The 25335-nt window shown below is 46.1% G+C and overlaps 2 protein-coding genes across 5 annotated transcripts in view; both read left to right on the top strand.

The window, feature by feature from the left end:
* Msp300 (Muscle-specific protein 300 kDa) overlaps positions 1–23308 on the top strand; it is a 96853-nt gene extending 73545 nt beyond the window's left edge. The window contains exons 37-41 of one of the 3 annotated variants that reach the window (XM_076364805.1): positions 2090–18328; positions 19367–19471; positions 20436–20741; positions 21664–21798; positions 22233–23308. In XM_076364805.1, the coding sequence (XP_076220920.1) occupies positions 2090–18328; positions 19367–19471; positions 20436–20741; positions 21664–21798; positions 22233–22235 (16788 nt within the window). In that variant the 3' untranslated portion in view covers positions 22236–23308. Of the gene's footprint in view, positions 1–491; positions 1711–2089; positions 18329–19366; positions 19472–20435; positions 20742–21663 lie in introns of those variants that run through there. The other 2 variants (XM_076364804.1, XM_076364806.1) reach the window with 2 other exon arrangements.
* Positions 23309–24109: 801 nt separating this feature from the next.
* The window catches only part of LOC143174249 (muscle-specific protein 300 kDa-like), a 43358-nt gene continuing 42132 nt past the window's right edge, over positions 24110–25335 (top strand). Inside the window, exon 1 of one of the 2 annotated variants that reach the window (XM_076364807.1) lies at positions 24110–24262. In XM_076364807.1, coding sequence (XP_076220922.1) covers positions 24248–24262 — 15 coding nt within the window. In that variant the 5' untranslated portion in view covers positions 24110–24247. The other variant, XM_076364808.1, reaches the window with a different exon arrangement.

Genomic DNA, 25335 nt, shown 5'->3' on the forward strand with positions numbered 1-25335 from the left:
TTCTTTCTTTCTCTTTTTCTCGGTTTTCCTATGTTTGTTTGTGTTGACTAAATAATTTTGTTTAATGTTTTGTCAATCCACGGCATCGGCTACATATGATTTACGAGAAATTTTGTTTGCTGCACCCCTTCATCCGCCATTCCCCACGAACACATCCGTTCCACTCGCAACTCCATTTATCTTTCGTTCACTTTCTCGCTCGTGTCTCGGCGAAATCGATCATTTTTTTTATCTCTCGAATTCCCATGGTCGTCGTCTGGTATGGTGTCCACGTTGGTTCTGCTCGCCGGCTACATTTCTCTTTCTCTCGTCAACATGGTTTCTTGGATCTCTGTCTCTCTCTCTCTCTCTCTCTCTCTCTCTCTTCCTCTGTCCGCCGATCTGTCTATCTTCGATCGTTGGGATTCGATTTGACGAAAACTCCGTCTCTCGTGTCGATCTATTCGCTCGCTCGCTCGCTCGGCGTGTATTTGTTGTCCTCGGATGAACAGTTTTGCCGGGAGAAGATCAAGTCGTTGCAGAGCAAAATTCAGGCGCGTACAGAAAGGTCGAAGATTCTCGCGCAACGCGGCACGCCCGACCTAGAACCGTTGGAACCGTGACAGTAGAAAACGGTCAGGTGGCTTGGCTATCGCAAAACCTCTTCGTTGTGACAGCTAGTGTCGTCCGATCCTCGCGTTTATTCGTTTTCCTGCGTACCTCCATCCGGAACGAGGACAACACCGATGCTCGGGGAGTCCGGGGGATCTTCGGGTCTCTGGGCTTCTGACTCACGGCATTCTGTCGAAACATCGACGTTGCTTCGGAGCTTGGAAGTCCGACGATCTGAGATTCTAGAGCTGGCGACTTGGAGATCTAGCTTCGATGCTTTAGGACTTGGCTTTGGGACTCGGGAGTCTAGGCAGCTGGAAACCGAGAAGTCTGACAAGCTGAGGCCCTAAAGTCCTGGAAGTTTAGAGTCTCGGAAGTTTGAAGGTCTGGGATTCTAGAGCTGAAGACTTAGAGATCGAATTTCAGTGCTTTAGGACCTGGCAACTTAGGGATCTAGGTAACTAGAAACCGAGAAGTCTAAGAAGCTAACCTAAAGTCCTGGAAGTAGTGGATCTGAGAAGCTCGGAGGTCTGAAGCCTTAGAGATCTAAGGATCTGAAAAATGTCAATCCTAAGGAGACTCTAATTCGAGATCTTGAAGGTGTCCTGAATGCCTAGAAGTCTAGAAGCCTAGAGACCTAAAGATCCGTGGTCCTAAAACTATAGGATCGCGATCTAGAATGCAAAGATTCTAGAAGCGCAGGTGTTTAGGGACCTAGAATTCTAAGATTCTACAAAGATACTAAGTCTTCGGAGATTTAGGAATCCGGAACCGTAAGAATCACAGACGACGAAGATTCAAAGCACAAGATTGTCCCCGTTCTCGGATGGAGACTGTTTTTAATACCTCAGGATCTTTTTTAGCGAAACTTTATACATATACTATAAATATTATATATATATATATATATATACATACAATAATATACTATATCGAGCAAATTGTCCTAAAGCAATTCAATGTCGAATCAGTATAGAGAGCGGATCACCTCCGCGTAAACGCCTACATTGTTTAAAAGAGTTGAAAAGAGAGAACAATACTCCCTCTTGCATACACCGCTGAAAGAGCGAAAGGAAAAAACGCAAAAAAAAAGTCAATAAAAAAAAAACGCAGAAACAATGGGAACGGTGTTCAGTTCTTTTCTATATTCACCAGCCACCGCTGATCATAACGTTAATCTAGCATATACACGCTATACTAAAAACTCCTCGAGATTAATTCAGTCCACCGACCGAACCCCCGAACCAGAAACACAAAAGAGATATAACACCCCACTTCTCGTAACACACTGACAAACATCCCGAAGATCCCGCTCCCCCGTACCGAGATCCCCAAAAGAAACCACCGAACCAACCAACCAACCAACCAAAAAAAAAAAGTAAATAAAGTAAATAAATAAAACAAACAAATCTGAAAAACGAAACTCCCAGAAAATTGACGTACATATGTGTATTCCATTGTTGTGCCTTGGCCGATTCCTCCGTGGCGGATAAAGCAGAGCCTGCAGCAAAGGATGGACGATTGGAGGCAGCGCGTGAAGACACTGCTGGATCAGATATACGCCGTGGACCCGTTCTATGTCCAGAGCAACGAGTGCCGGCTGATCGGGCAGGTCTCGTACGCGGACATCGCGGCGGGCCGCACCAGCCCGAGCTCGAGGGGTTCTAGCCCGTTCAGAAACCCTCGGGACGAGGCCCTGCCGTCCTCGCCGCTCGCGGTGCAGCTGCTCAGGCCGACCATCCACAAGCCGATCGCCGAGCGAGCGCAAGACCGCTCGAGAGCCGCCGAGGCGGACGTTCCTCGGGAGGAGCAGGCGAAGATCGAGCCGCCGATGGAACAGAGGGAGCCCGAGGCCAGACCGAGGAGCCAGCACGTGTCCAAGATGGACACTGCGGACGCCAAGCAGAGGCCTCAGACTAGAAGATCAGCCAGAAAGGAAACCTCGGAGCCCGTCAGAGAAACTGTCCGAGAATCCGTCAGAGAACCCGTCAGAGAACCCGTCAGAGAACCCGTCAAAGAGACGCCGGAGAAAGAAGCGATTCCAGAGAGAAGAAGAGAGCCGTTGTCGCTGAAGAACACCTTGGCGCCCAAGGAGGAAAGGAGAGGCAGGTCAGCCAGTCCTATCTGGATGCCGGGGTCCACGTCCTACGCTGACATCCTCCGAGGCAGAGCCAGCGCTTCCAGAAGTCCATCCGTGGAAGCCAACAAGTACGCTTACTCGGCGAAAGACGTCGAGACGCAGAAGACCGAGCAGGTCGACGTCCAGCCGGAGAAGGTGGACTCCAATGTAGCTAAGCTGGAAGAGGTCGAGCAGACCGAGGAGCAACAGAGTCCGGTGGCGGAGAGCTACCAGAGCCAGCCTGAAGTCCCCGCTATGAAGCCCGAAGACATCGCTGACAGCCAGATCAGGTGGGCCGACGAACCCCTGGAAGAGTACAACTTGCTCAACGAGAAGACCTACGAGGCCAGGGCGCAAGTGCCCGAGGTGTACAATTACATTCACCCGCCGATGCCCGAGCTGGTCGGCTTCATCGGCTCGCAGATCGCCTATCCCGTCAGCTCGTACGTGTACATGCCGACCGCGCCGCCTCCGCAGGTCGCCCTGCCGCACTACGAGCAGCAGATGCCGTTCCCCGCCGAACAGTACGTTCCCCAGCCGGCCTACATCCCCGACGCCGAGATCTATCAGCCTAACCAACTGCAGAAGCACCAGAGGCAGCCCAGGTTCAAGAACCCCGTGAAGAATCCTCCGATGCTGGTCCAGAATCCGGAGGAGAAGTGCGTCCCCAGCCCAACACCCGTGACCCCGGACGTCCAGGCCGTGGTCCAAGCGCCGGTTCAACCGGTGGAGCCGGTGGAAGCTGCCAAATCGGAGCCCAAGGTTCAGCAGACCGAGGTAGCTCAAGCTCCGGAGGCGACGGCCAAGCCGAAGCCGCAGGCCGAGAGCAAGGCGTTCTCGTACGCGCAGATCCTGTCGCAGGGACTCAGTCCTCGCGCGCAGCCCGCGGCGCCGAGCGCGCCGAGCGCGCCGACCTCGAGCATGACCAGCTTCGCGGTGAGGCAGACGAAGGAGCGATCCAGGTCGCCCGTGAACTCGAGCTCGTCGTCGATACACGAGTCCACGCCGCCCAAGGAGGCCAGGCAGACCAGAGAGTCGTCCGTGGCGAAGCAAGAGAGGAAGGAAGAGGTAGCCTGGGATACCACGCGGAAGAGGGAAGCGAGGAGGACCCAGCAGGACCCGCAGAGCTCGAAGAAGAGTCGGCAGGAGACTCCGTCCGTGGAGAAGAGAGGTCGCAGGGCGCCCGAGCAGTCGAAGGAGAGGGCTCAGGGGGAGAAGAGCAGCCAGGCGAAGGCTGGAGGGAAGAAGCTGGTCGCCAGAGACGTTCCCGAGGAGGTCAGTCCTTCGAGGAGCAAGGAGGTCGAACTGCAACCGGCGAGGAAGGACGACGCCGAGGATAAGCCGGCCGAGGAGGAGAGGAAGCCGGATCAGCAGGACAAAGGTGAGGCTCAGCAGGACAGGGCCGACGGGCAGCAAGAGAAGAAGCGAAGGGCGAAGAAGAAGAAGGCGGAGAAGATGGACGACGAGATCGAGAAGGCTCTCAAGGAGATCGAGGACATGGACAAGCAGAAGAAGGGGCAGAAGGACAAGTCGAAGGAGCAGGGCAAGCCTAAGGAGCCTGCGGCGGACAAGGCTAAGGAAGAAATCGAGAAGAGGAACGCGAAGGCTAACGACAAGAAGAAGCAGGGCAAGCCGAAGGTGGAGTCGAAGAAAGACGGACCGGTGGACACCGTCGTCGCGGAGACGAAAGCGGCGAAAGGAGTTAAGGAGAAGGATTCGGAGAAGAGCAAGGAGGACGCTGATGTCAGAGAAAAGGAGAAGGAAGCGAGTGCGGAGGCAGAGTCGGAGACGAAGAAGCCCGAAGTGAAAATAGATGCTACCAGCGAGACGAAGAAGGCGGAGGCGAGAGAAGAGAAGACTCAGAAGGAATCTGGCCTGAAGAAGAAGCAGAAGAAAAAGAAGGAGGCCAGCGCGACGAAGGACACGTCGCTCGCGGAGGCCGCGAGACACGAGAAGAATGAAGGCGAGCTGGACGAAGCGAAGAAAGCGACCGCTGTCGATGATGCCGCGAAGGAAGAAGTTAAAAAAGAGGATGACGGTAAAGAAGCAGAGGCTAAAATTACGGACACGGTGCAGGCTAAAGAACCAGTGCCCCCGAGGACTAAAGATAAATCGGCGAAGGAGGAGAAACCGGCTAAAGATACTGCGGAAACGAAGAACAAAGCGCAGGCCGAGTCTAAAGATAAAGCCGAGGCTAGAGCTCAGGCTGATAAGTCTAGAGAGCAGGAGAAATCGAAGCCGGCGAGAGAGAATGTCAAAGGGAAGGACAAGAAGAAGCAATTGCCTGCGAAGCCGAGTCAGAAGGATGCTGACGCGAAGCTGGAAGAACAATCTCGGGTGGCAGAATTATTGGTGGAAGCTGTTAAAGTTGATGAGAAATCGGAGGAAGCGAAAGATGGTAGAGCTGAGAGCAAGGAAGAGGCGAAAGCGCAAAGCGACTTGAAAGAGGAGAAAGGTCGGAAAGATAAGAAGCCTGCGAAGGAGGCGGCGAAGGGAAACGAGAAGCAGAAGAGTAAAAATCAGAGGAGAGAGGAGATAAAGGTAGAGAAAATGTCGAAGGACATCGAAGAAGAAGAGAAGGCAGCTATCAGTCAGCTGGATCAAGCGATCGAATCCACCATTGAAAGTGCAGGAATTATTGAGCCAGTGGAGTTGAAGGAACCTGCGAAACCGGATGCACAGAAAGCAGACAGCACGATAAAGGAAGAAGTAACTAACAAAGAAGAGAAAAACCCGGACGATGCGAAAGACACGAAAGAATTCAAGAAAGAACCGCCTCAAGAAATGAAGAAAGCTGAACGTAAAGGAAAGAAATCTAAGAAAGAACCGGTTGAAGCGAAGGAAGTTTCTGAGAAGGAAGTGGCAAAGGTCGTTGAGAAGCAGGCGAGCTCAGGAAAATCCAGCGAGAAACCTGTGGAGTTAGAATTAAAGGAGAATTTAGAGCCTGAGCCACAGGTTCAGAAGAGAGAGGACTCGAAAGCTACCATAGAAACCATAGAAAAAGATAAGCCGAAGGAGAAGAGTTTAGCGATAGAAGAGAAGAAACGAATAGGAAAGGAAGTCGTAACACAGTTAGCAACTACTAAAGAGAAACAGGATATTGCCAGTGAGAGCAAGGATGTTTCTCTGAAAGACCAAGAGGAGAAAGAAGTATCTATTCCTGAGACTGTTGTTTCTGAGAAACTCCTAGAAAACGTAAGTCAAGTAGAACAGGTGACAGTTTCCGAGGGAATCGCTAAAAGTGATATTCAAGCTGAAGCAGTACTTAACGAAGCGATTAACGTTGCACAAGGTAAACCTGATGTACAAGTAGACAAAGAGAAGTCGACTGAAAAAGTTGTTCCTGTAGACAAGCCAGTAGATACAGCTACTATTCCTGATAAACGTGGCGCAGAAGCTACTTTGTCGAGCTCAGAAGCAGCGCCAAGTACAGAGAAGAAAGTCGAGGCGCCGATTAACTTAGTAGAAAGAAAAGAAGAAGTTCCTGTTGCTTCCGAAGCTGCTAAGACACCGGTGGAAGAGGCGAGCGTAGAAAAAGCTGAAACTACGCAAAAGCAGAAGACTGACAGCTCCGCGACCAAGTCTAAAAAATCGAGCAAATCGAAGGACAAGGTTGTGGCCGAAAAGATCGATGCAACTTACGTCGTTGAGTCCAAAGGGGAACTCCAAACCAGCCAACCGGGCACGCTAAAGTTAGACAAGAGGAGGAAAGTGAAGCAAGAAGTTAAAGATGATTTGCCAGCGTCCCCGGTTGAAAAGCAATTAACTGTTACGGAAGTTATGGAGAAGGTGTCCGAAGTATTATCAAGTGAAAACATTGCGATAACCGAAGTTCCTAAAGTCGAATCCAAGAAGGAAGAACTACTAGAAGTAAAACAAGAAAAAGCTACTATTGATGATGATAAGAAAGAGCCAGCATCTTTCCAAATTTCACCGTCATCTCCGACCAAAATAGTATCCCTCGATCTCAAAAAAGAGTCTCCGAAGAAGTCCAAACCCACTGCTAAGCCTGATGAATCGCAATCAAGCGTAAGCGACTTAGAGTCCAAGAAAGTTGAAAAGTCGCCTGAAGTTAGTAGAAAAGACGCTCCTGTGTCTCCCGTAGAACCACCAACAGAAACATCGAAAGAACCATTAGAAGAACCACAGGAGTTACCGCAAGAGCCACCAGTCTCGAAAGAACCGGCAAAAGAACCACCGGTCTCAAAAGAACCAGCCAAAGAACTATCAGTCTCAATAGAACGACCAAAAGAACCATTAAAAGAACCAGCAAAAGCACCAGCGAAAGAACCAGCAAAAGAACCATCAGCCTCAAAAGAACCAGCGAAAGAACCATTAGTCTCAAAAGAACCAGCAAAAGCTCCAGCGAAAGAACCAGCAAAAGAACCATCAGTCTCCAAAGACAAAGCTCCAGCAAAAGAACCATCAGCCTCAAAAGAACCAGTAAAAGAACCAGCGAAAGAACCATCAGTCTCAAAAGACAAAGCTCCAACAAAAGAATCATCAGCTTCACAAGAACCAGCGAAAGAACCATCAGCCTCAAAAGACAAAGCTCCAGCCGCCGAGTCGAAGAGAGACTCTCCAAAGAAGAAGTCGAAGCAAATGATCGTGAAGCCCGACAAATCGGAATCGGAGCCGAAGAAAGCTGAGGCCGGCAAGAAAGAAGAAATCGTCGAGAGCGTTTCGGACTCGCCGCCCGCGGATCCATCGGCCAGCGGAAAGGCGCTGATCATCGAGAAGATGGTGACCACCGTGACAACGACCACCAGCATCCCCGGCTCGGTCGAAATGAAACCGCCCAACGTGAAATCCGTGAAATCCGTAGAGATCTTAGAGAGCATCCCTTTACCCAAGATCGTAGGCTCCAAACCCACCGAACTAATCACCCTGCGTCCCGAAACAGTAGAGGCTAGCCTAACCACCAGATATGCTAGGGTATCGGATGACTCAGCCGTCGCGATCGCCGCGGTAGCGTCGTTAGAGAAACCGTCAGCGGACGCCGTTAGCTCGACCACCGATTACGCGTCTTACATCGACAGCCTGGCCGGCGACGGCCAGCCGGTTCTCTTCGGTAGCGTTCAGGATAGGAGAAGGGGTCGGTCTGGCACGCCTCTGTCGCCTAAATTCTTAGACGACGAGAGGGAGCCGAAGGGTTTGCAGGGGAAATTCAACGAGGCTAACGTTAAGCAAGGTAGGGAACCGTCGAAAGAGGATGGTAGGAAGTCTGCTCCTAGCGGTGTTGACGTGACGAAGGCACAGGTTCGGTCTGAGGAGGTTCGGCAGTTGGATTCAGGTAAGAGTTCGGAGGAGATTGTCGATGAGATTTCTGGTGTGAGGGAAGAGGAGCAGATTGAGTTGTTTAAGGACGAGAGCAGGATAACTGTGGTCGAAGTGAAGCCACCCGGTGTTGAGAGTGGACTGAAAGTTGACGGGCAGATCGGGGATTCGAAGTTCAAAGGAACTGAAGGAATCGTTGATAAGCATTTAGTTGGTAAGGAAGTTGCAGGAGAGAAGACTGTCGCTTTGGGTGAAGGATCAGCTCCTGAAACTCAGAGTCAGTCGATAGGTTCTGTGGTGCTCGATGAATCGGCTAAGACGGTGAACGTGGGGGAGATTGTTGGTAAAGCTTCCGTTAAGGGGTCGGTTAAAGAAGAGAAGAAAGAGTGCAACGTCGAGGAGAAGGTAAATGTGGACGAGAAAGTTCCTGAAACTCGATCGAAATCTATCTTGACATTCGATGAATCCAAGTCGGATGAAACGAAAGTGGAAGAGATCGTTGATAGGACGTCTGTTAAAGAGAAGAAAGAAGATAAAGTCGGAAAGAAAGTGACTCTGGTCGAAGAGAAGAAACCCGAAGACGAGGAGGAGACTAATCTGAAGAATTATTACAACGAAATGAACAAGTCGTATTGGTGGAATTACCACTCTTACGCCGAAGCGGAAACCGACTTTTACCAGCGCTTCAAAGTGGTCGAGCTGCTGCAGGAAAATGTGCCTGCTCCTGAGCCGCAAAGATCGAAGAGCATCGAGAGGATCGTTCAAGAGGCGGTCATGAAGAAACCTGACCAAGAGAAGAACAGAGAAGAAACTGTGGAGCAATCCGAAGCAGAGCTGAGGAAGCTGGCACTCGTTACAGAGTCTATTAAGTATCCTCTGGCTACGTTCTCGCAGTTGGAATCTCAATGGGTACAGTCTAAATTAGATGCGGATAAGATTACAGCGTCTTCCGAAGAGAGTGAATCTGTGAATATTGAAGAAGTCGAGAAGAAACTTGTGGAGCCTCGAGCAGATGAGAAGCAGTCTGTGAAAGCAGAGATTGATAAGAGTCAAGACGTGAAGGTAGCTGAGGAAATTCAGAGATCGGAGATTAAAGATGTACCTGAAAAGTCTCTTGCAGGAGAAAAAGTGGAAGAGAAGATTTTGAAAGAAATGGCGCAGAAGATTGAAGCAGAAAAGGTGAAAGATACAGTTGTTGACTCACAGGAAATCAAAGATGAAGAGAAACAGGCTGAATGTAAGAGTATCGAGACAACTGAGGCGATTCTAAATAAAGATGCCGCGAAAGAGAAGCAGGAGAAAATGCCTGAAAAATCGAGAGGTAAGAAGGAGAAGAAGAAACAACAAGCTGCGCAAGAGAAGCAGGAAACCGCTGTATTGGAAGTGTTAGCTGTGGAAACAAAGAAAGAGCAGAAGGTTGAGGATCAGACGGTTGACACATGGTCTGAGATTATTGTGGAGAAGGTTGTACAAGAAAAGAGTCAACCTGATGCACAGAAGAAATTGGAGGAAGAGAAGCCTGAAGGTCAGAAGAAAGTGGAAGGGAAGCCTGAAATTCAAAAGAAAGCGGAAGAGAAGCCTGAAGTTCAGACTAAAGTAGAAGAGCAAAAGCCTGAACTTCAGAAGAAACCAGAAGAGAAGCCTGAAATTCAGAAGAAAGTGGAAGAGAAGTCTGAAATTCTGACTAAAGTAGAAGAACAAAAGCCTGAACTTCAGAAGAAAGCAGAAGAGAAGCCTGAAATTCAGAAGAAAGTGGAAGAGAAGCCTGAAATTCTGACTAAAGTAGAAGAACAAAAGCCTGAACTTCAGAAGAAAGCAGAAGAGAAGCCTGAAGTTCCGAAGAAAGTGGAAGAAAAGCCTGAAGTTCAGAAGAAAATAGAGACAGAGCAACCTGAAATTCAGAAACCTGAAATACAAGAAAAGCAAGAGAAACAGCAGCCCGATGTTAAAAAGAAACAAGAAAAGAAGCAGCCTGAAACTTCAAAGAAAAAGGAGAAGAAACAAGCAGCAGTACAGGACAAACAAGACAAGAAACAACCTATCGTACAAGATGAACAAGAAAAGAAACAACCGAACGATAAAGAAAAGGTAGAGGCACAGCAACCTGAACCTGAAATGAAACAAACACTGATGGATGCTGAAATACAAGAGAAAGAACAGAAGCAAGAACCTGAATCGAAAGAAGGAGGCGAAAAGAAACAGCCTGAGATTCAAGAGAAGGAGCCTGAAACACTAAAGAAACCAGACGACAAACGAAGTCAAACGAAAGAGAAGCAAAAGAAGAAACAACCTGAACAGAAGGAGAAATCAGAATCGCAGCAATCTGGACCTGACACTAAACAGGAGAAAATTGAGAGTGTAACTCAAGAAAAACAAGAGGAGGGACAACCTGAGCCACAAAAGAAACAGGAAGAGAAACAACCTGAATCGCAGGAGAAAGAAATGGAGAAAAAACCTGAATCACAAATGAAACAGGAAGAGAAACAACCTGAATTGCAGAAGAAACAGGAGAAGAAACAACCTGAATCACAGAAGAAACAGGAGAAGAAACAATCTGAATCACGAAAGAAGCAGGACCAGAAACAACCTGAATCACAAAAGAAACAAGAAGAGAAACAGCCTGAAATTCAAGAGAAACAGAAAGAAAAGCAACCTGAATCACAAATGAAACAGGAAGAGAAACCAACTGAATCACAAATGAAACAGGAAGAGAAACCAACTGAATCACAAAAGAAACAGGAGAAGAAACAACCTGAATCGCAAAAGAAACAAGAGAAGAAACAACCAGAATCACAAAAGAAACTGGAAGAGAAACAACCTGAAATTCAAGAGAAACAGGAAGAGAAACCACCTGTAATTCAAGAGAAGCAGGAAGAAAAACAACCTGAATCACAAATGAAACAGGAGGAGAAACAACCTGAATTACAGAAGAAACAACCTGAATCACAAAAGAAACTGGAAGAGAAACAACCTGAAATTCAAGAGAAACAGGAAGAAAAGCAACCTGAATCACAAATGAAACAGGAAGAGAAAACACCTGAAATTCAAGAGAAGCAGGAAGAAAAACAACCTGAATCACAAATGAAACAGGAGAAGAAACAACCTGAGTCACAAAAGAAACAGGGACAGAAACAACCTGGAACTCAAAAGAACCTAGAAGAGAAACAGCTTGAACTCACACAAAAAACAGTGGTGAAGCAACTCGAGGTAGAAGAACAACCAGAACAAAAGCAGCCTGAAGTCCAAGAGAAGAAACAGCCAGAAATTATAAAGAAAAAAGAAGAAAAGCAACCTAAACAAGAGAAGCAAGAAAAGAAGCAACCTGAACCCAAGGAGAAACCAGACAAACAGAAGTCGAAATCTGAAGCAAAACAAAAGAAAGTAGAAGTCGAAGAACAAAAGAAACAGCCTGAAACTGAAGAGATACAGAAAGAGAAGCAGCTTGAACTTGAAGAGAAGCAACCCGAAGTCCAAGAGAAACTGCCTGTCGCTTTGGAGAAACCAGAAGAGAAACTACTTGAAGTACAAGACGAACAAGAGAAAAAGCAGCCCAAAATCCAAGGGAAACTAGAACAAGAACAACCTGAGACTCCACAGAAACCGGAAGAGAAACAACTCGAAGTAGAAGAGAAGCAAGAAAAGCCACAGCCCGAAATCCAAGAGAAACAAGATCAAAAACAGGCTGAAATCGCAAAGAAAAAGGAAGAGAAGCAACCGAAACCGCAGGAAAAACAGGAGAAGAAACAGCCCGATGTAAAAGAGAAGCAAGAGAAGAAGCTACCTGAACCACAAGAGAAGCAAGCGAAGAAACAGTCTAAAGCTCAAGAGAAGACGACTGACGTTAAATCAGAAGTTAAGTTGGAAGACGAGAAACAGCCAGGAGTTCCGCAAAAAGAAGAGAAGGAGCTCGAAGAGAAGCCTAAGGGAAGTAAAGACAAAAAGAAGGGAAAACAGAAGCAAACCGAGGAATCAAAAGTCAAATCTGACACAGGAGAACCACCCGAGCCCATTAAGAAGGAAGAAAGTGTGACGAAAGCAGACAAAGTACCACTCAATAAAGAGAATAGCAAAGAAGATAACGTTACGAAAATTTCAATCTCAGAGCTAGCCGCAGTGCAGCAGAAGGAAGATACCGCTCAAACGACACAAGTAGAATCAGTCGGAAAAGAACAGACAGTCGCCGAGGAGAAACCTGCTGATGAAACAGTTCGTGAGAAGAAACAAGATTCTCAGATCGAGGAAGCTAATATCCAAGTCCCTGTGGAAGAAAAACCGAAGGCAGGAGATTCCACGAAACCTCCTTTGCTAGATTCCGCTGTCGTTGAAGCACAAATAACCGAGAAGCTGGTGAATGGCAAGATCTTGGAGCAAGAGAAAGCAACTAGGTCTGGAGGAGAAAGCGAACCCGAGTCTCCAAAGGAGGACAAGGCTAAACCCGAGAAGTCGAAACCGAAGGACGACGCAAAAGTGCAGGCGAAATCTGGGAAGCAGAAGCAACCGAAAGAGAAGCCTGAGAGCAAAGCGAAGCCTGCGGCTGAGAAAGAGCCGAAGAAGCAAGAGAAGGAGATCGGTTCTCCCGAAGCGAAGAAGAAACGCGACGGAAAGTCGAAGAAAGACACTCAAGCTGCCAGCCCTGACGAACAGATTTCCAAGTTGGAAGTTAAAGAACCTCCAGTCGAGACTCCTGCGAAGGAAGAAGCGCAACTGGCAGCTCAGACTCCGAAGGAAGACATCCTTCAGCCAGTACCATCAACAAAATCTTGGGCGTCCATCGTCAGCATGAAAGGATCAACAGAGACGACCATTGTTTCCTTAGATAATCTACAGACTAAAGTTGCTAACGTGCAAGAGACAGTAGTCGAAACTCCAAAGGTTGACAAAGTGGAGCAAGCAGTGGAGAACGTAGCGGAAGAGCCTCCTGCAGCCCAGCAGAAGCCGAAGCATCAGAAGAAGAAGGATGCTAGACGAGAAAGGAGCGCAGAGTTAAAAGTATCTTCCCCGGTGACAGTCGAGAAGGAAGTTGCAAAGATTCTTCCAGAGAAGCTCGACGAAGCGAAGATGGACGATGCTAGCAAGGAATGGAACAAGTCGTACGCCCAGGTAGCAGCGTCGAGTCGAAGAACTCCTCCTCAAGGTATGCAGGAGGACATTCTGCTGATCAGACCGATCCCTCTGAAATCTGATGAAATCATCGAGCAGTTGCTCGAAGATAAGGAAGCGCCATTGGAAGAGAAACCAGTTGTCCAAGAAAATGTGCAGGAAACGAAAGAGGAAATTGTGCCTGAAGAGACTTCAATGAAGCCGGTTAAAGTCGAGAAGGAAGCCGTCAAAGAGACGATCACTTCGTGGGCTGACGACGTCGAGAGGGAAGTACAGGAAGAGATCCAAGCGACAAAGTCTTCGAACTTGATCATGGAAGAGGAAGATTCACAGAGAGCGAAGGGTTCGTGGGCTGCCATTGTTGGCAAACACGTTGAACCAACTGCCGCTGCACCTGCAGTTCAGCAGGTTAAACGAGAGCCATCTTCCGAGCAACGTGCAGCTTCGGTTCAAATCTTCGTGGAGGAGGCGCCGGAGCCGGTGCCCATCGAGGAAGTGGTTCAAGTGGACGATCAAGGGTTCATAGAGTTCGTGAACAGGCGGGAGTTGAGATCCAGGCGATCCAGGTCGCGATCTCGCAGCGCCAGGCGAGAGGAGGCGAGGCAATCTTCTGATAAGCCTGTGAACGTTGAAGTCGCCGGCGTGGATCAGAGGAAAGATGGCTCTTTGAGGCCGGATGAAACGAAGAGAGATAAGTCTAGGAAGAAGAGCAAGACTAGAGCAACTGATAACGAAGCGAGTCAGGTGAAGGATGATCAAGGAAAGGGTAAAGGGAAAGGTCAGAAGGAGAAGAATAAGGGGAAACCAGCTGACGTCGAGGATAAAGATGCGAACAAGCTGGAGGATGAGAAAGGGGAGCAGGCTGGTGAGCAGAAAGTTCAGAAACAGCCGGAGAAGAAAGATGTTGCTAAGAGCAAGGGGAAATCGAAGGTGAAAGACAACGAGGTTGCGCAGGAAGTTAAGAAGGATTCTCAGAGTGTAGAGAAGAAGCAGGTTGAAGGGAAAGTTCAGGAAATTAAGGCTGTAGAGAAGCAGCAGATTGAAGCAAAGGTTCAGGAAGTAAAGAAGGATGATCAGGCTGTAGAGAAGAAGCAGCAGGTTGAAGGAAAGGCTGAGGAAATTAAGAAAGATGATCAGGCTGTGGAGAAGAAGCAAGTTGAAGGAAAGGTTCAGGAAATTAAGAAAGATGATCAGGCTGTGGAGAAGAAGCAAGTTGAAGGAAAGGTTCAGGAAATTAAGAAAGATGATCAGGCTATAGAGAAGCAGCAGGTTGAAGGAAAGGCTGAAGAAATTAAGAAAGATCAGGCTGTAGAGAAGCAGCAGGTTGAAGGAAAGGTTCAGGAAATTAAGAAGGATGATCAGGTTGACGAGAAGGCTAAACCACAAGAAATCGAGGCACCCGTGAAGATGGAAACCATTGAGAAAGATAAGGTAGAAGAGGTTTCTAAGAAGATTGAAGAACAAAAACAGCAGGAGGCAAAGGAGCAACCTGCGAGTGCAAAGAAGGGCAAGAAGTCGAAGAAAGGGAAGTTCGACAAGGAGCCGCCTAAGGAGGAAAGTAAAATGAAGCAGAAGGATGTCGGTGAATCATCTGTAGATGAGAAGAAAGTAGAGGCGAAAGAAGGAATTCTGTTAACGGATGTGAAGGAGCCTGACGTTAAGGATATTCAGGATGTTAAAGAGGTTAAAGAAGTCAAGGAAGAAGTTAAGGAGGTCAAGGAGACCAAGGAAATGAAGGATGGAGTAGGGCAAGAAATCAAAGAAGTGAAAGAAGCAGTTAAGAAAGACGCGAAAGAAGATGTTAAGCAAGAAATCAAGAAGGCCAAGGAGGTTAAGGAAGAGGTTAAGAAAGAAAAGAAGGTGAAGGGAGCGAAGGAAGAGACGAAAGATGAGAAGAAGGCTAAAATAGCGAAGGAAGAAATCAAGGAAGTAGAGGCAGACGTGAAAAAAGAAAAGGCTAAGGAGGTCAAGGAAGAAGTCAAGGAAGAGGTAGATGTAAAAGCAGAAAAAGTCAAAGAGGTCAAGGAAGAAATCAGGGAAGTTCAGAAAGAAGGAAAAGAAGTCAAAGAAGTCCAGAAAGAAGTCGAGAAAGTCAAGGAAGAAACGAAAAAAGAAATCAAAGAAGCCGACAAAGACAAAGAAATCAAGGAAAAAGTTAAAGAAGAATTAAAGGAAGAAATAAAAGAAACCATTAAACTTGAAGCTACTCCAGAAACACAACCAGAGAAACCAAAAGCTCCCGAGAAACGTAAAGGAAAATCGAAAAACAAGAGTGCAGATAAGACACCGGAAAAGATCAAAGAGCCTGCTGCACCTGAAACCAAGAAGGAAAAAGATGAAGTCCCTGAATCCAAAGCCGACACCGCTAAGGAGAAAACGGAGAGTCCGATAATCGAAATGAAACCTGAAAAGGAGGAAATGAAAATAGAATCGAGCGTTCAAGAGCTTGCATCCCCGCAAACTCCCGCAGAAGATAAAGTTGTCGATGATAAGGCAAGTCCGAAGGAAGATAAGAAGGAGGAAGAATCTCAGGTAGAAGGAAAAGGCAAACTGTCCAAGAAGGAAAAGAAGAAACAGAAAAGGAAAGACAAATCTTCGTCTCGAGGAGTCAGCGAAGAGAAGTTGAAAGAGAAAACGGAAACCATTGTACAAGAGACCGTTGCTACTGACGAGAATGCAATGAAAAATGAAGATGTAGGTAAAGAAGCTTCGAAGCCGGAAGAGAAACCAGAAGAAACATCAAAGAAAACTATCCCTGACACTGAAACTGTTAAAGAAGAGAAAATCGAAATGAAGAAAGTGACAGAAACCGAAAAAGTTAGTGCAACTCCTACCAGTGAAGAAATAAAACTTGTTCCCGACACCACGCTTAATATAATCCCGGTAGAAGCTAAACCAGTTAAGAAAGAAACAAAGACGCCAGAACCGACAGAAGAGAAAGTGGAAGTGTCGAAGCCAACTAAAGATGCAATGGAATTATCGAAAGCAACTGAAGAAGCAAAAGCATCGGCAGTGACCGAAGAGAAAATAGAAAAATCAGAAACAGTCGAAGAGAGAACGGAACAATCTGCAACACAAGTGGATTCGGTAGTTGCTTCGAAAGAGAAGTCGAAGAAGAAGAACAAGCAGGCGAAGAAAGGCAAGCGCGAGGAACCAGAGTCTCCGAAACCTGTAGACGCCATTGCAGAAGATTCTGCAACGAAAGGTAAAGAAGAAGTCAAGGTTTCAAGCACAGTTGCTTCTCCTGTTATGCCTGAAACTATCTCACAGGAAATGATTCAGGAAGCAAAGACTGCAACCATTCCTGAGAAGAAACCAAAGAGTGCCGAGTCGCGAGACAGAAAGATCGAAGAACAGACGAAGGAAGTGTCAGAGACCAAGAAGAAAGATGAAGACACTGATATTGTAGTCAAGGATACTACAGACAGAAGAGAACCGACTGTCGAGGTTAAAGATAGTATTGTCATCGAAGAAAAGAAAGAAGAAACAATTCAAGACGCTAAGATGATCAAAGAGATTCCTAAAACAGCAGAACTTGTGAAAGAAGACACGAAGTCCAAGAAAATAGAAGTGAAAGATGAAGAAAAATTCAAAGATCCTCAAGATGTATCTAAAGGAAAACCAACCACAACTAAATCCCCAGATAAACCCACAGAAACACAAACCGAAACGAAAGCAGAAAGTCCTAAGAAAGAAGACGCGAAGTCCAAGAAAACAGAAGTGAAAAATAAAGAAGAAACAAAGAAAGAACGTCAAGATGTATCTGAAATAACACCAAGCATCACAGAACCCACAATTAAATCCCCAGACAAGCCCACAGAGACACAAACCGAAACGAAAGCAGAAACTCCTAAGAAAGAAGACGCGAAGTCCAAGAAAACAGAAGTGAAAGATAGAGAAGAAGCAAAGAAAGAACATCAAGACGTATCTGAAATGACACCAACCACTACAGAACCCACAACAAAATCCCCAGACAAGCCCACAGAACCACAAACCGAAACGAAAGCAGAAACCCCTAAGAAAGAAGACGCGAAGTCCAAGAAAACAGAAGTGAAAGATAAAGAAGAAGCAAAGAAAGAACGTCAAGATGTATCTGAAATGACACCAAGCACCACAGAACCCATAACAAAATCCGCAGACAAGCCCACAGAGACACAAACCGAAACGAAAGCAGAAACCCCTAAGAAAGAATCAGCGAAATTCGACGAAAGCGAACCAGTCGAAGCGCCAATCGCCACAGTTATCGACAGCAAAGCGCAAGAGACGCCAGAAGAACTCACAGAAATCAAACAGCCGATAGACCTATTAACGGACGACATCGAGACGTCTCCGATCGTGATAGACTCGATCGAGTCGCAGCTCGAAACCGAGCAGGAATTCGAAAGATGCATATCCGCGGAGCCCGAAATAGAGACGGTAGACATAGTGATCGAGCCGCCGAAACCGAAAGTCCAATTCTACATAGCAGACGAGATCCTAGTGCTGAGTCCCGAGAAAAAGAAACCCTCGCAAACCCCGCTGATCCTAAAGACCTTCTCGGAGCTCAGCAAATCGAAGTTCCTCTCCCTGGACAGCGGCTTCTGGCCAGACAAACACCCGTACCACGAAGCTGAACGCTACCTATTCGAGAACCTAGCGAACTACGCTATGCAGAACCCCTCGGACGACGGGAACCGCGATTTCCACGAGCCAGACGATTTCGACCGGGACCACGACGGTAGCGTGAACGGTCGCGGGGGCAACGGTGGTCCCATGAGCCGATTTTTCATGGGCGGGCCCCAGACGGAGCGTCTGATCGCCGATCTGCCAGGTGGTATAGGTTGCTGGAGCGATTACAGTACGTACTTGTCGAGCGAAAACGAGAGATCGGATCAGTTGTCGGAGCCCGATCCGAAGATCGAGGCTGCGTCGGTAGAGCTGGTCACCAGCGAACCCAAATCCCTCGACGCAGCTGACGAATCCTTGGATATTTCAGCTCCTAAAGAGCTACAGTCGAATGTCGGTGAGGTCGCGATCGATCGGTCTTCCAATCGTTCGCCTTTAGAGTCCAGCTGGTTAGACTCCACGGTTTCCGGTCCGGTCGATGAATCCCTGGTGTCCTGCGATCCTTGCCCTAGCCCTTGTCCCAAGGAACATTTAGGTAGAGACAGGGGATCGACGCAGCGGAGGAGCCCGAGTCCGCAGACGGGCCGAGCGACGGTAGCCGAGGATGATCAGGCTGAAAGGATACGAGGGATCAAGGTGCGGTCACGTTGTCACGCAAACGAGGTCGCTCGATCTCCCGCGCGGCGGTCGGGCTCGATCCTTCGTGCGGATTCTGCGTGTATGCCCGCGTGTGTGCGTTCCGAGTGTGCGCGTGTGTACGGCCGCAGTGCTGTTCTGTTGTTTTCGTTGCTCTGTTTGTTCGTTGGTATTTTGTTTTTCTTTACCCACCCCCTTGCGTGAACTTGATCGTCCCCCCTTCAACTTTATGTCCGTGTGCGTTTGACTTTTTGGTTTTTTACGCTGGCCGTTCCGAAACGGCGCCCGAAACGATCTCGGACGCGCGCGCGCTGTTCGTCTCGAGCGCGCGTCCGTTTTTCTGTCTCGCTGGCTAGCTACCTTCATGGACTGTTGCGGGATTAACCGTGCTGTTGTTGCGCTGCGATAACTTTGCTTCTCACTTTCTTAATATCTCTAACGTTTCACTGGTTGAACTGCATGACGGTAGATTTTAGAGACGCTTGAAACGTTACTTGATTTTCGGCTTGCGTTTGCGGATCGTTCGGAAGTATTCGGGACGAACCCTTCTATCGTACACTCTGGGTACCAGTTGTTTTTCCCTCAGGAGTTTTTCAGACACCTCCGACGCGCGTTTCGTTAATGTGTTCATATCGTCCCGTGGATTTCGTCCCTTGTAATATTTGCTCTACTTCAGTAGTTGTTCTCGGTAGAATCGACTCGAGTTTAGATCACACTACCTTTTGGATTGTTCAGTAGTTTTTTACACTGTTTTTACAACGGAGGATCGACTGTTTTTTTTTTTTGTCCTCCCGGTTTGTTAATATACCTGCATGGTAATTGTCCCCCGCTGCGACTCACGTCCGCCGCAGTGTTCTCTGGATTTTGCGAACGGACTGTCGAACTGTGTTTTACGTGTTACGAGTTTACGCTGCAGATCCCCCCCGAAAGCTAATTTACTCGTTAACAGATTGAGTTGAAGCTCGTCGTGTGCACGCCATTTTCATCCGCCTCGCGGAGACAATATGGCGGGTCCATTAACTCGCGGCTGTGTTGCAGGACATCATACAGGAGCGGCTGATGGTTTTACAACTGAGCCTGTCCAACTTGAAGGGTACTTATTTGCCACGGGATAGCATTGACTCCATGCTGTCCGCGCTCACGGTGAGAACACGCGTGGTTGCGTTCAAAGAAATGTTTATTTAGTCAATGCCACTCTTGGGAGTGTACACTAAGTATCGTTTCTTCGAATGGGAGACTTTAAAATCTTTCGATTAGTTGTTTCCATCTATCAGTTGTCTCATAATTACTTTTTAGAGATCATTTATTAACCCTTTGAACTCTGTAGGCTCCAATATTGCACCAGTTATAATATTAAATATGTTAATGAATCTTAAAGAAACTACCATAAAATTATTAGATTTTCCACACATCCACATTTTACATTGAGAAGGAAAATAAAAGATCGAAGAAATGTTATAGTATTTCTAATTTTCACTAGGAATGCTGTAAAAATTCCTAGTCGATTACAAAATAACCTGGAGTGCTAAGGGTTAAACTTCTTGTCGATACAGCACGAACATCGAAAAGTCTAACTGTTAAATGATAACCACCAAAATTGAAATTGGCAACTTACCTACGAAGCTATATGAAAATATCAAAAATTGGTTTAAATTGTTCCATATTTTCTCATTTGACTAGAATCTCCGGCTATTTGACACTAGAACTACCGAGCATTTAATACGATTAACATGCGATTCCTATAAAAATTGTAACAACGTATAATTCTCAGTTTCTTCAGGCATTCATTGTAGTGCTCAAATGAAACTATTTTCAAAATCATTTCGAATATTCGATGCTTCGAAGATATCAATAATTGCTAAATCAATCGAAACCAGTCATTCCGACTGGTACGGTAGTTCTAGTGTCAAGGGTCGATGACTTGAAAATAGACAGCGTTGAATTATTGATCTCACTGTTCCGTACTTTCTCAGTTGGCTAGAATCTCTCTGCTCAAGGGTAGATACTAAAACAGATAGCGTTGAATTTACAGATCCACCTCGAAATCACTATCCTCGTCGCCATCGTTCGCCCTTAGAACAGTGGAAGAACTAAACGTTGATTGCAGGCGCTGTCCGCGGAACTACGATCGCACGAGCAGGAAGCGAACCAGCTGGAAGATCTGGTACGCAAAATTCCAGCGGACACCGAGTCGCAGCGGCTGTTGGCCAATCTAGCGGAAGTTCAGGCGCGTATCGCCACCCTCTCGTCGCAAACGGAAGAGGGACGCGCGACCCTCGAGGCGTCGCGCAGCCACCACGAGCAACGGGGCCACGATATCCACTCTTACAAACAATTCTTGGACGAGACGGACGCATGGCTGAAGAATATAGTGGCTGGTATGAGGGAACAGCCACCGATTACCACGAACAAGGTGCGTCCATCATTTCAAACGCGGAACAATTCGTCGATCCTGTATCATCCTCTTTTTCGCATCGTATCGTTCCTTCGTATGAATTAGATTCTTGCATGGTTACTTTCACGTTATAAACTATATAAATATATTCCACGAGTATCGAAGCCGTATAGATTGCGAAAGACAGTATGTGACATAGAATTACGTCTCACGAATAGACCGACTTTAAGTTACAAATTGAATTCGACAAATCTGGATATCGCGAATCATTCGAAATTCATCTAAACGGTTCACTGAATGAAATTCAAATCAATAACCTTCGGAGTGAACGCAGTGTAGAAAAAGTGTGAGATTCTGTTGTTTCTAATGAACAACGGTAAAGTAGCTTGATTAACACGTTGAATGCCGGAAAAGTATGATATTCAATAGTTTGTTCGAATTGCTTTATTATTATTGCGTGTTGATCGAGCTGAATGGCATCGCGTTAGGTAGCATGTTTAAATGAACTGTAGTAATTCGATTTGGTTGGGTGTCACCGGTGACCCCCGTGGCATTCAACGTGTTAAGCATGTAAAGAGTTGATAGGTCAAGGTGTTGGTACATTGAAACGAAACACCTTCGTAGCACACGATCCACAAACATTGATCGAAACGTTCATTCTCACGTGGCGATTCGCAGCTAATCATCGAACGCGAAAGGAAGAGGGGCAGCCTAAAAGCGAGCCAATTTCCCGTGAGCAGAGCCAATTCGTTGTCGCAAACTGTATCAAACGTGACGGTTCGAGAGATCGATCGTGCCGGTGTCGCATAATTTTTCCCGGCGCCGGCGCGATGGCGATCGCGATCCCCGGTTTCAGAATATCCTCGGTCGTTAAAATGTATTTTTAATCGTCGATCGACGACGACGAGGTTGCATATACATACGTGTCTGTGCGGAACAGGCTTTGCAGGACGAGCTGAGCAGTCACGCGCAGCGTGTGTCGGAGCTTGAAACGCTGCCAGAGATCAGCACGCTGGCAAAGGTCCTGAAGAATGCGCTGTTGGAGGTGATGTCGCGTCTGCAGCAACGGCAGCAGGTACCCAACGCTTTCCAATGCTCAGGGGCTTTCGCAAACTTCGCCGGTGTTCGCGCAACAGTATCGTGAAGTATTGCGACGGTAGCGGGGGAACGCTAAAGAACGAAAGAAAAAAAGAACGAGAATTCAATCGCAACGTTATGTTTCTTTCTTTCTTTTTTTTTTTCTTTTTTTCTTGGAAGCAATATATATATATATATTAGGATCACGCAGCGGCGACCAAAAGGTCGGCGAAATCTCTGGCTCTTCGGCAACGAGTAGAATTCGATAGAGAGGAAGCATCCCGTCGCGATTAGATTGTAATTGTTGAAAGTTCCCAGCCCCGGTGAATGTACATTGGGATACATGTTTATTTGATATTTATTTATTCTCGGTGTTAAGCGGTATATCGGACTCGTGTACTCTAGGAGATAATCGAGAATATTTTTTAACAGTGAATAAGTGTCTGCTTGAAAGGACGAACGGATGTCGAGGGCTGGTTTGTACAAAGTGAAATTGTCGAGAAACTTTGATTACCGGCACTGTAAACGAGTAACACGGAGCGTAGTCGCTTCTAGTGAAATTTTCAAATCGTCTAGTCAATTTAGTGATTTCGAGGCGGAAAAGACAAGATTGTTTGATAACCTTGCCGAAGCAAGGAACTCCGGAGAGTAATTATATACGTTGCACAGTATGTATATGAAGGGATGATATTTATATATTTATATATACATATATATACATATATATATGTACATATATACTGCTTGTATCTTGTACAATAAGAGGTAGCAGGGCGATCGTTAGATGGTGAAGCATGTAACATTTCTTTTTGTTTCTTTCGCTGCTTAGACGTAGTAATTTATGTTCGTCACTTATCTCTTTTTCTGTCATCTTGCACGAGTATACATGGGTAATCTAGATGGTTCGGGACATTCATTCGCACGTAGTCGCCGCGTTAAGAGGCTTCTCATCATGCAACATCATTATTATTATCGTTGGACTGTGGATTATGTTGGAAACGACTATCTCTCCGCGCTGGTTCGAGAGAAAACCTGAATGAAAGAGAAATGTACTTCCTTTGCCGATTGCTGTATCACTTCGATCGGAAGCTGAACATTTCTGTATATAATGGAATATAGTGTACGTCGTTAATTTCGACGTTCGTCGGTAAGATTGTAAAATACACAATTTTTAAATAGAACTTCCAGCCGATACAGCAATCGATCATTGTAATCTCATTCGATCGGTAAGGAAGCGACGGTTTCATTAAACTTTATTCAATGAAAATTTAATGAGCCCGTGATTCCGTGGAGTCCGCAGTCCACGCACTCACACCACCACGTCACGTCACCATGTTTGAATCACTTTCGTATCATCGCTCTACCTATTTTTCTTTTTTCTCTGTTTTCTCACTCACGTCATACCATCACGTGTATTATTTATAACGCACTTTATGTTCCTTTAGCTTAAGGTAATGGATGTAATATATACATATATAAATATAGGCCACGGCATTTTGTTTAAGGAATGTTAATACATTGTTACTGTACTTTTTTTCATGCAATTAAAGTATTCTCATTAATGCCCCTCCCCCCACCCACCCGAACCCCTTTATTTATCCCCCAGGATCTCACTGTACGTGTATAAAATGGTAACGACATTAATATCACACGTGCGCATCCGTACGTGTCCGTGCACGTGTGTAAAGTAACGGAGTCGAGGTCAACTTTATATAAAAAAAAAAAAAAACGAAAATAACGTATCGATTGCGTCGTGACCATGAAATAAAAGACAACGAATCCCTATTGAGTTCCACCCGTTCGTTTCTTCGTCCTAGGTTAATAAATCTTTCCGTTTTATTCCATTTTTTGCAATCTCGCGGAGGAATCAGCAACGGTAATGATATTTTAAATAATAAACCTTCGGAATTTTTCCAATAATTCATTCGACTCGGAATCTTCTTAGATAACTTTTCCTTGCAATTCTGTCATAAGATACTCTAAGCAACGTTTCAACTCGTAGTTCTGGAAATAATAAATTGTTCAATATCTAACTATTCACTGGACAACAATCTATTCAAAGTGGAATCTGAGAACTTTTCCAATTTATAATTCTGTTTGAGATATTTTGAGCAACACTTGTCACAGTTCTATAAATAATAACTCTTCCAACTCATAATTCAAGCAATATTTCTCCCGAGTGTATGTCTTAAACAATGATTCAACCTATACATGCAATAGTTTCAACCTATACGTGTACTGTTCTATACGTACATACGTGGCCTCACGTGATCGAGAAAACTATAAACGCGTCCGAAATAGACGCGTTAGAGTAAAGTCGAACGCGGTATTCATTTAACGCTAAAAATACGACAGTGTTACGCGGCGTGTTCTTGTCCGCGGATATTCTCGGTTCAGCTCCCCGTGGCATCATGCTCGCCGAATAAATTCTCTCGCCTCCGTTCTCCATGGAGTCCGTGCAGGTGCCGCTCGTCCCGCCCGCCCCGACACTCTCGAAAAATCTCACGGGCACTCCATCGTACAGCGTCACGTAACAACTCGTGATTAACCAAGTGATTAACGTTAACCGGCGCCATTAACAACAGAGGACTATTAACCTGGGGCTAGATCCCGCTACACGAGGGCGCTCGTCTGTTGCCTACGCCATTGCTTTTCTCATACATCAACGCATTCTCATCGTTCGAGCAGAGAAAACGTCTCTGTTCGTCGTTAACCCTTGGCAGTCCTACGTCGAGTCAGACACGACGTTCTATTTTATTGCAGCCTCTACCTGTTTTAATAATTTTTTCTATATTTATTAGTAGCATAACAATTGTATCATTCAAAGGTAACATTTCAATGACTCACAAAAATTCTTGAATAAATAAATAGAGCGTCATACGAAGCTGCAATTGAACGAACTAACGTCGACGCGAACCTCAAAGTGAGAAATCAAGAGCACTTCGGACCGCAAAGGGTTAACAGTAAAATAAGCGACAAATGTTCGTACACGGGACCTTCGAATCATTTTACTCAGCTGCGAAGCATGCGTTGTAGACATTTTTTTATTAGAAGACTTTTCGTTTAGAGCATTTCATTGATTTCGTTGGAATTTATTGTGTATATTATAATTGAAAGACGCTTATTCGCTTCAGTGATGTTTGGTAATTATTTTGGGTGGATAATGAAGCTGGACTTTCATGTTTTCGATAGGGGAAGAAGTGTTAATGTAGACTTTATCGATAGACGGCTCTCGGATGTTACGAGTAGCAAAATCTTAGTGCCATCGAAACACTGTTAATGAAAATAAACTCTGAGAATAGCTTCCATTCACGTGCGAAGTGCACCGAGATTGACGCGCGAAGGGGAAGGTCGTATAGATCGTTGCAAAATATACGGTTTTAAGAATATATTCAACGGAGAACACGGGGGAATTGTTCAATTCGGAACGATGCGAAATCGAAGCTCCTATTAATAGGATTAACGCGTTAATTGCCGATTGACAGAATTGTGTAACGAGTCACCCGGAAAAATGCTTGAACTCAATTTATGTGGC

The sequence above is a fragment of the Nomia melanderi genome, chromosome 2 (genome assembly GCF_051020985.1).
Source record: "Nomia melanderi isolate GNS246 chromosome 2, iyNomMela1, whole genome shotgun sequence".
Lineage (NCBI taxonomy): Eukaryota > Metazoa > Arthropoda > Insecta > Hymenoptera > Halictidae > Nomia > Nomia melanderi.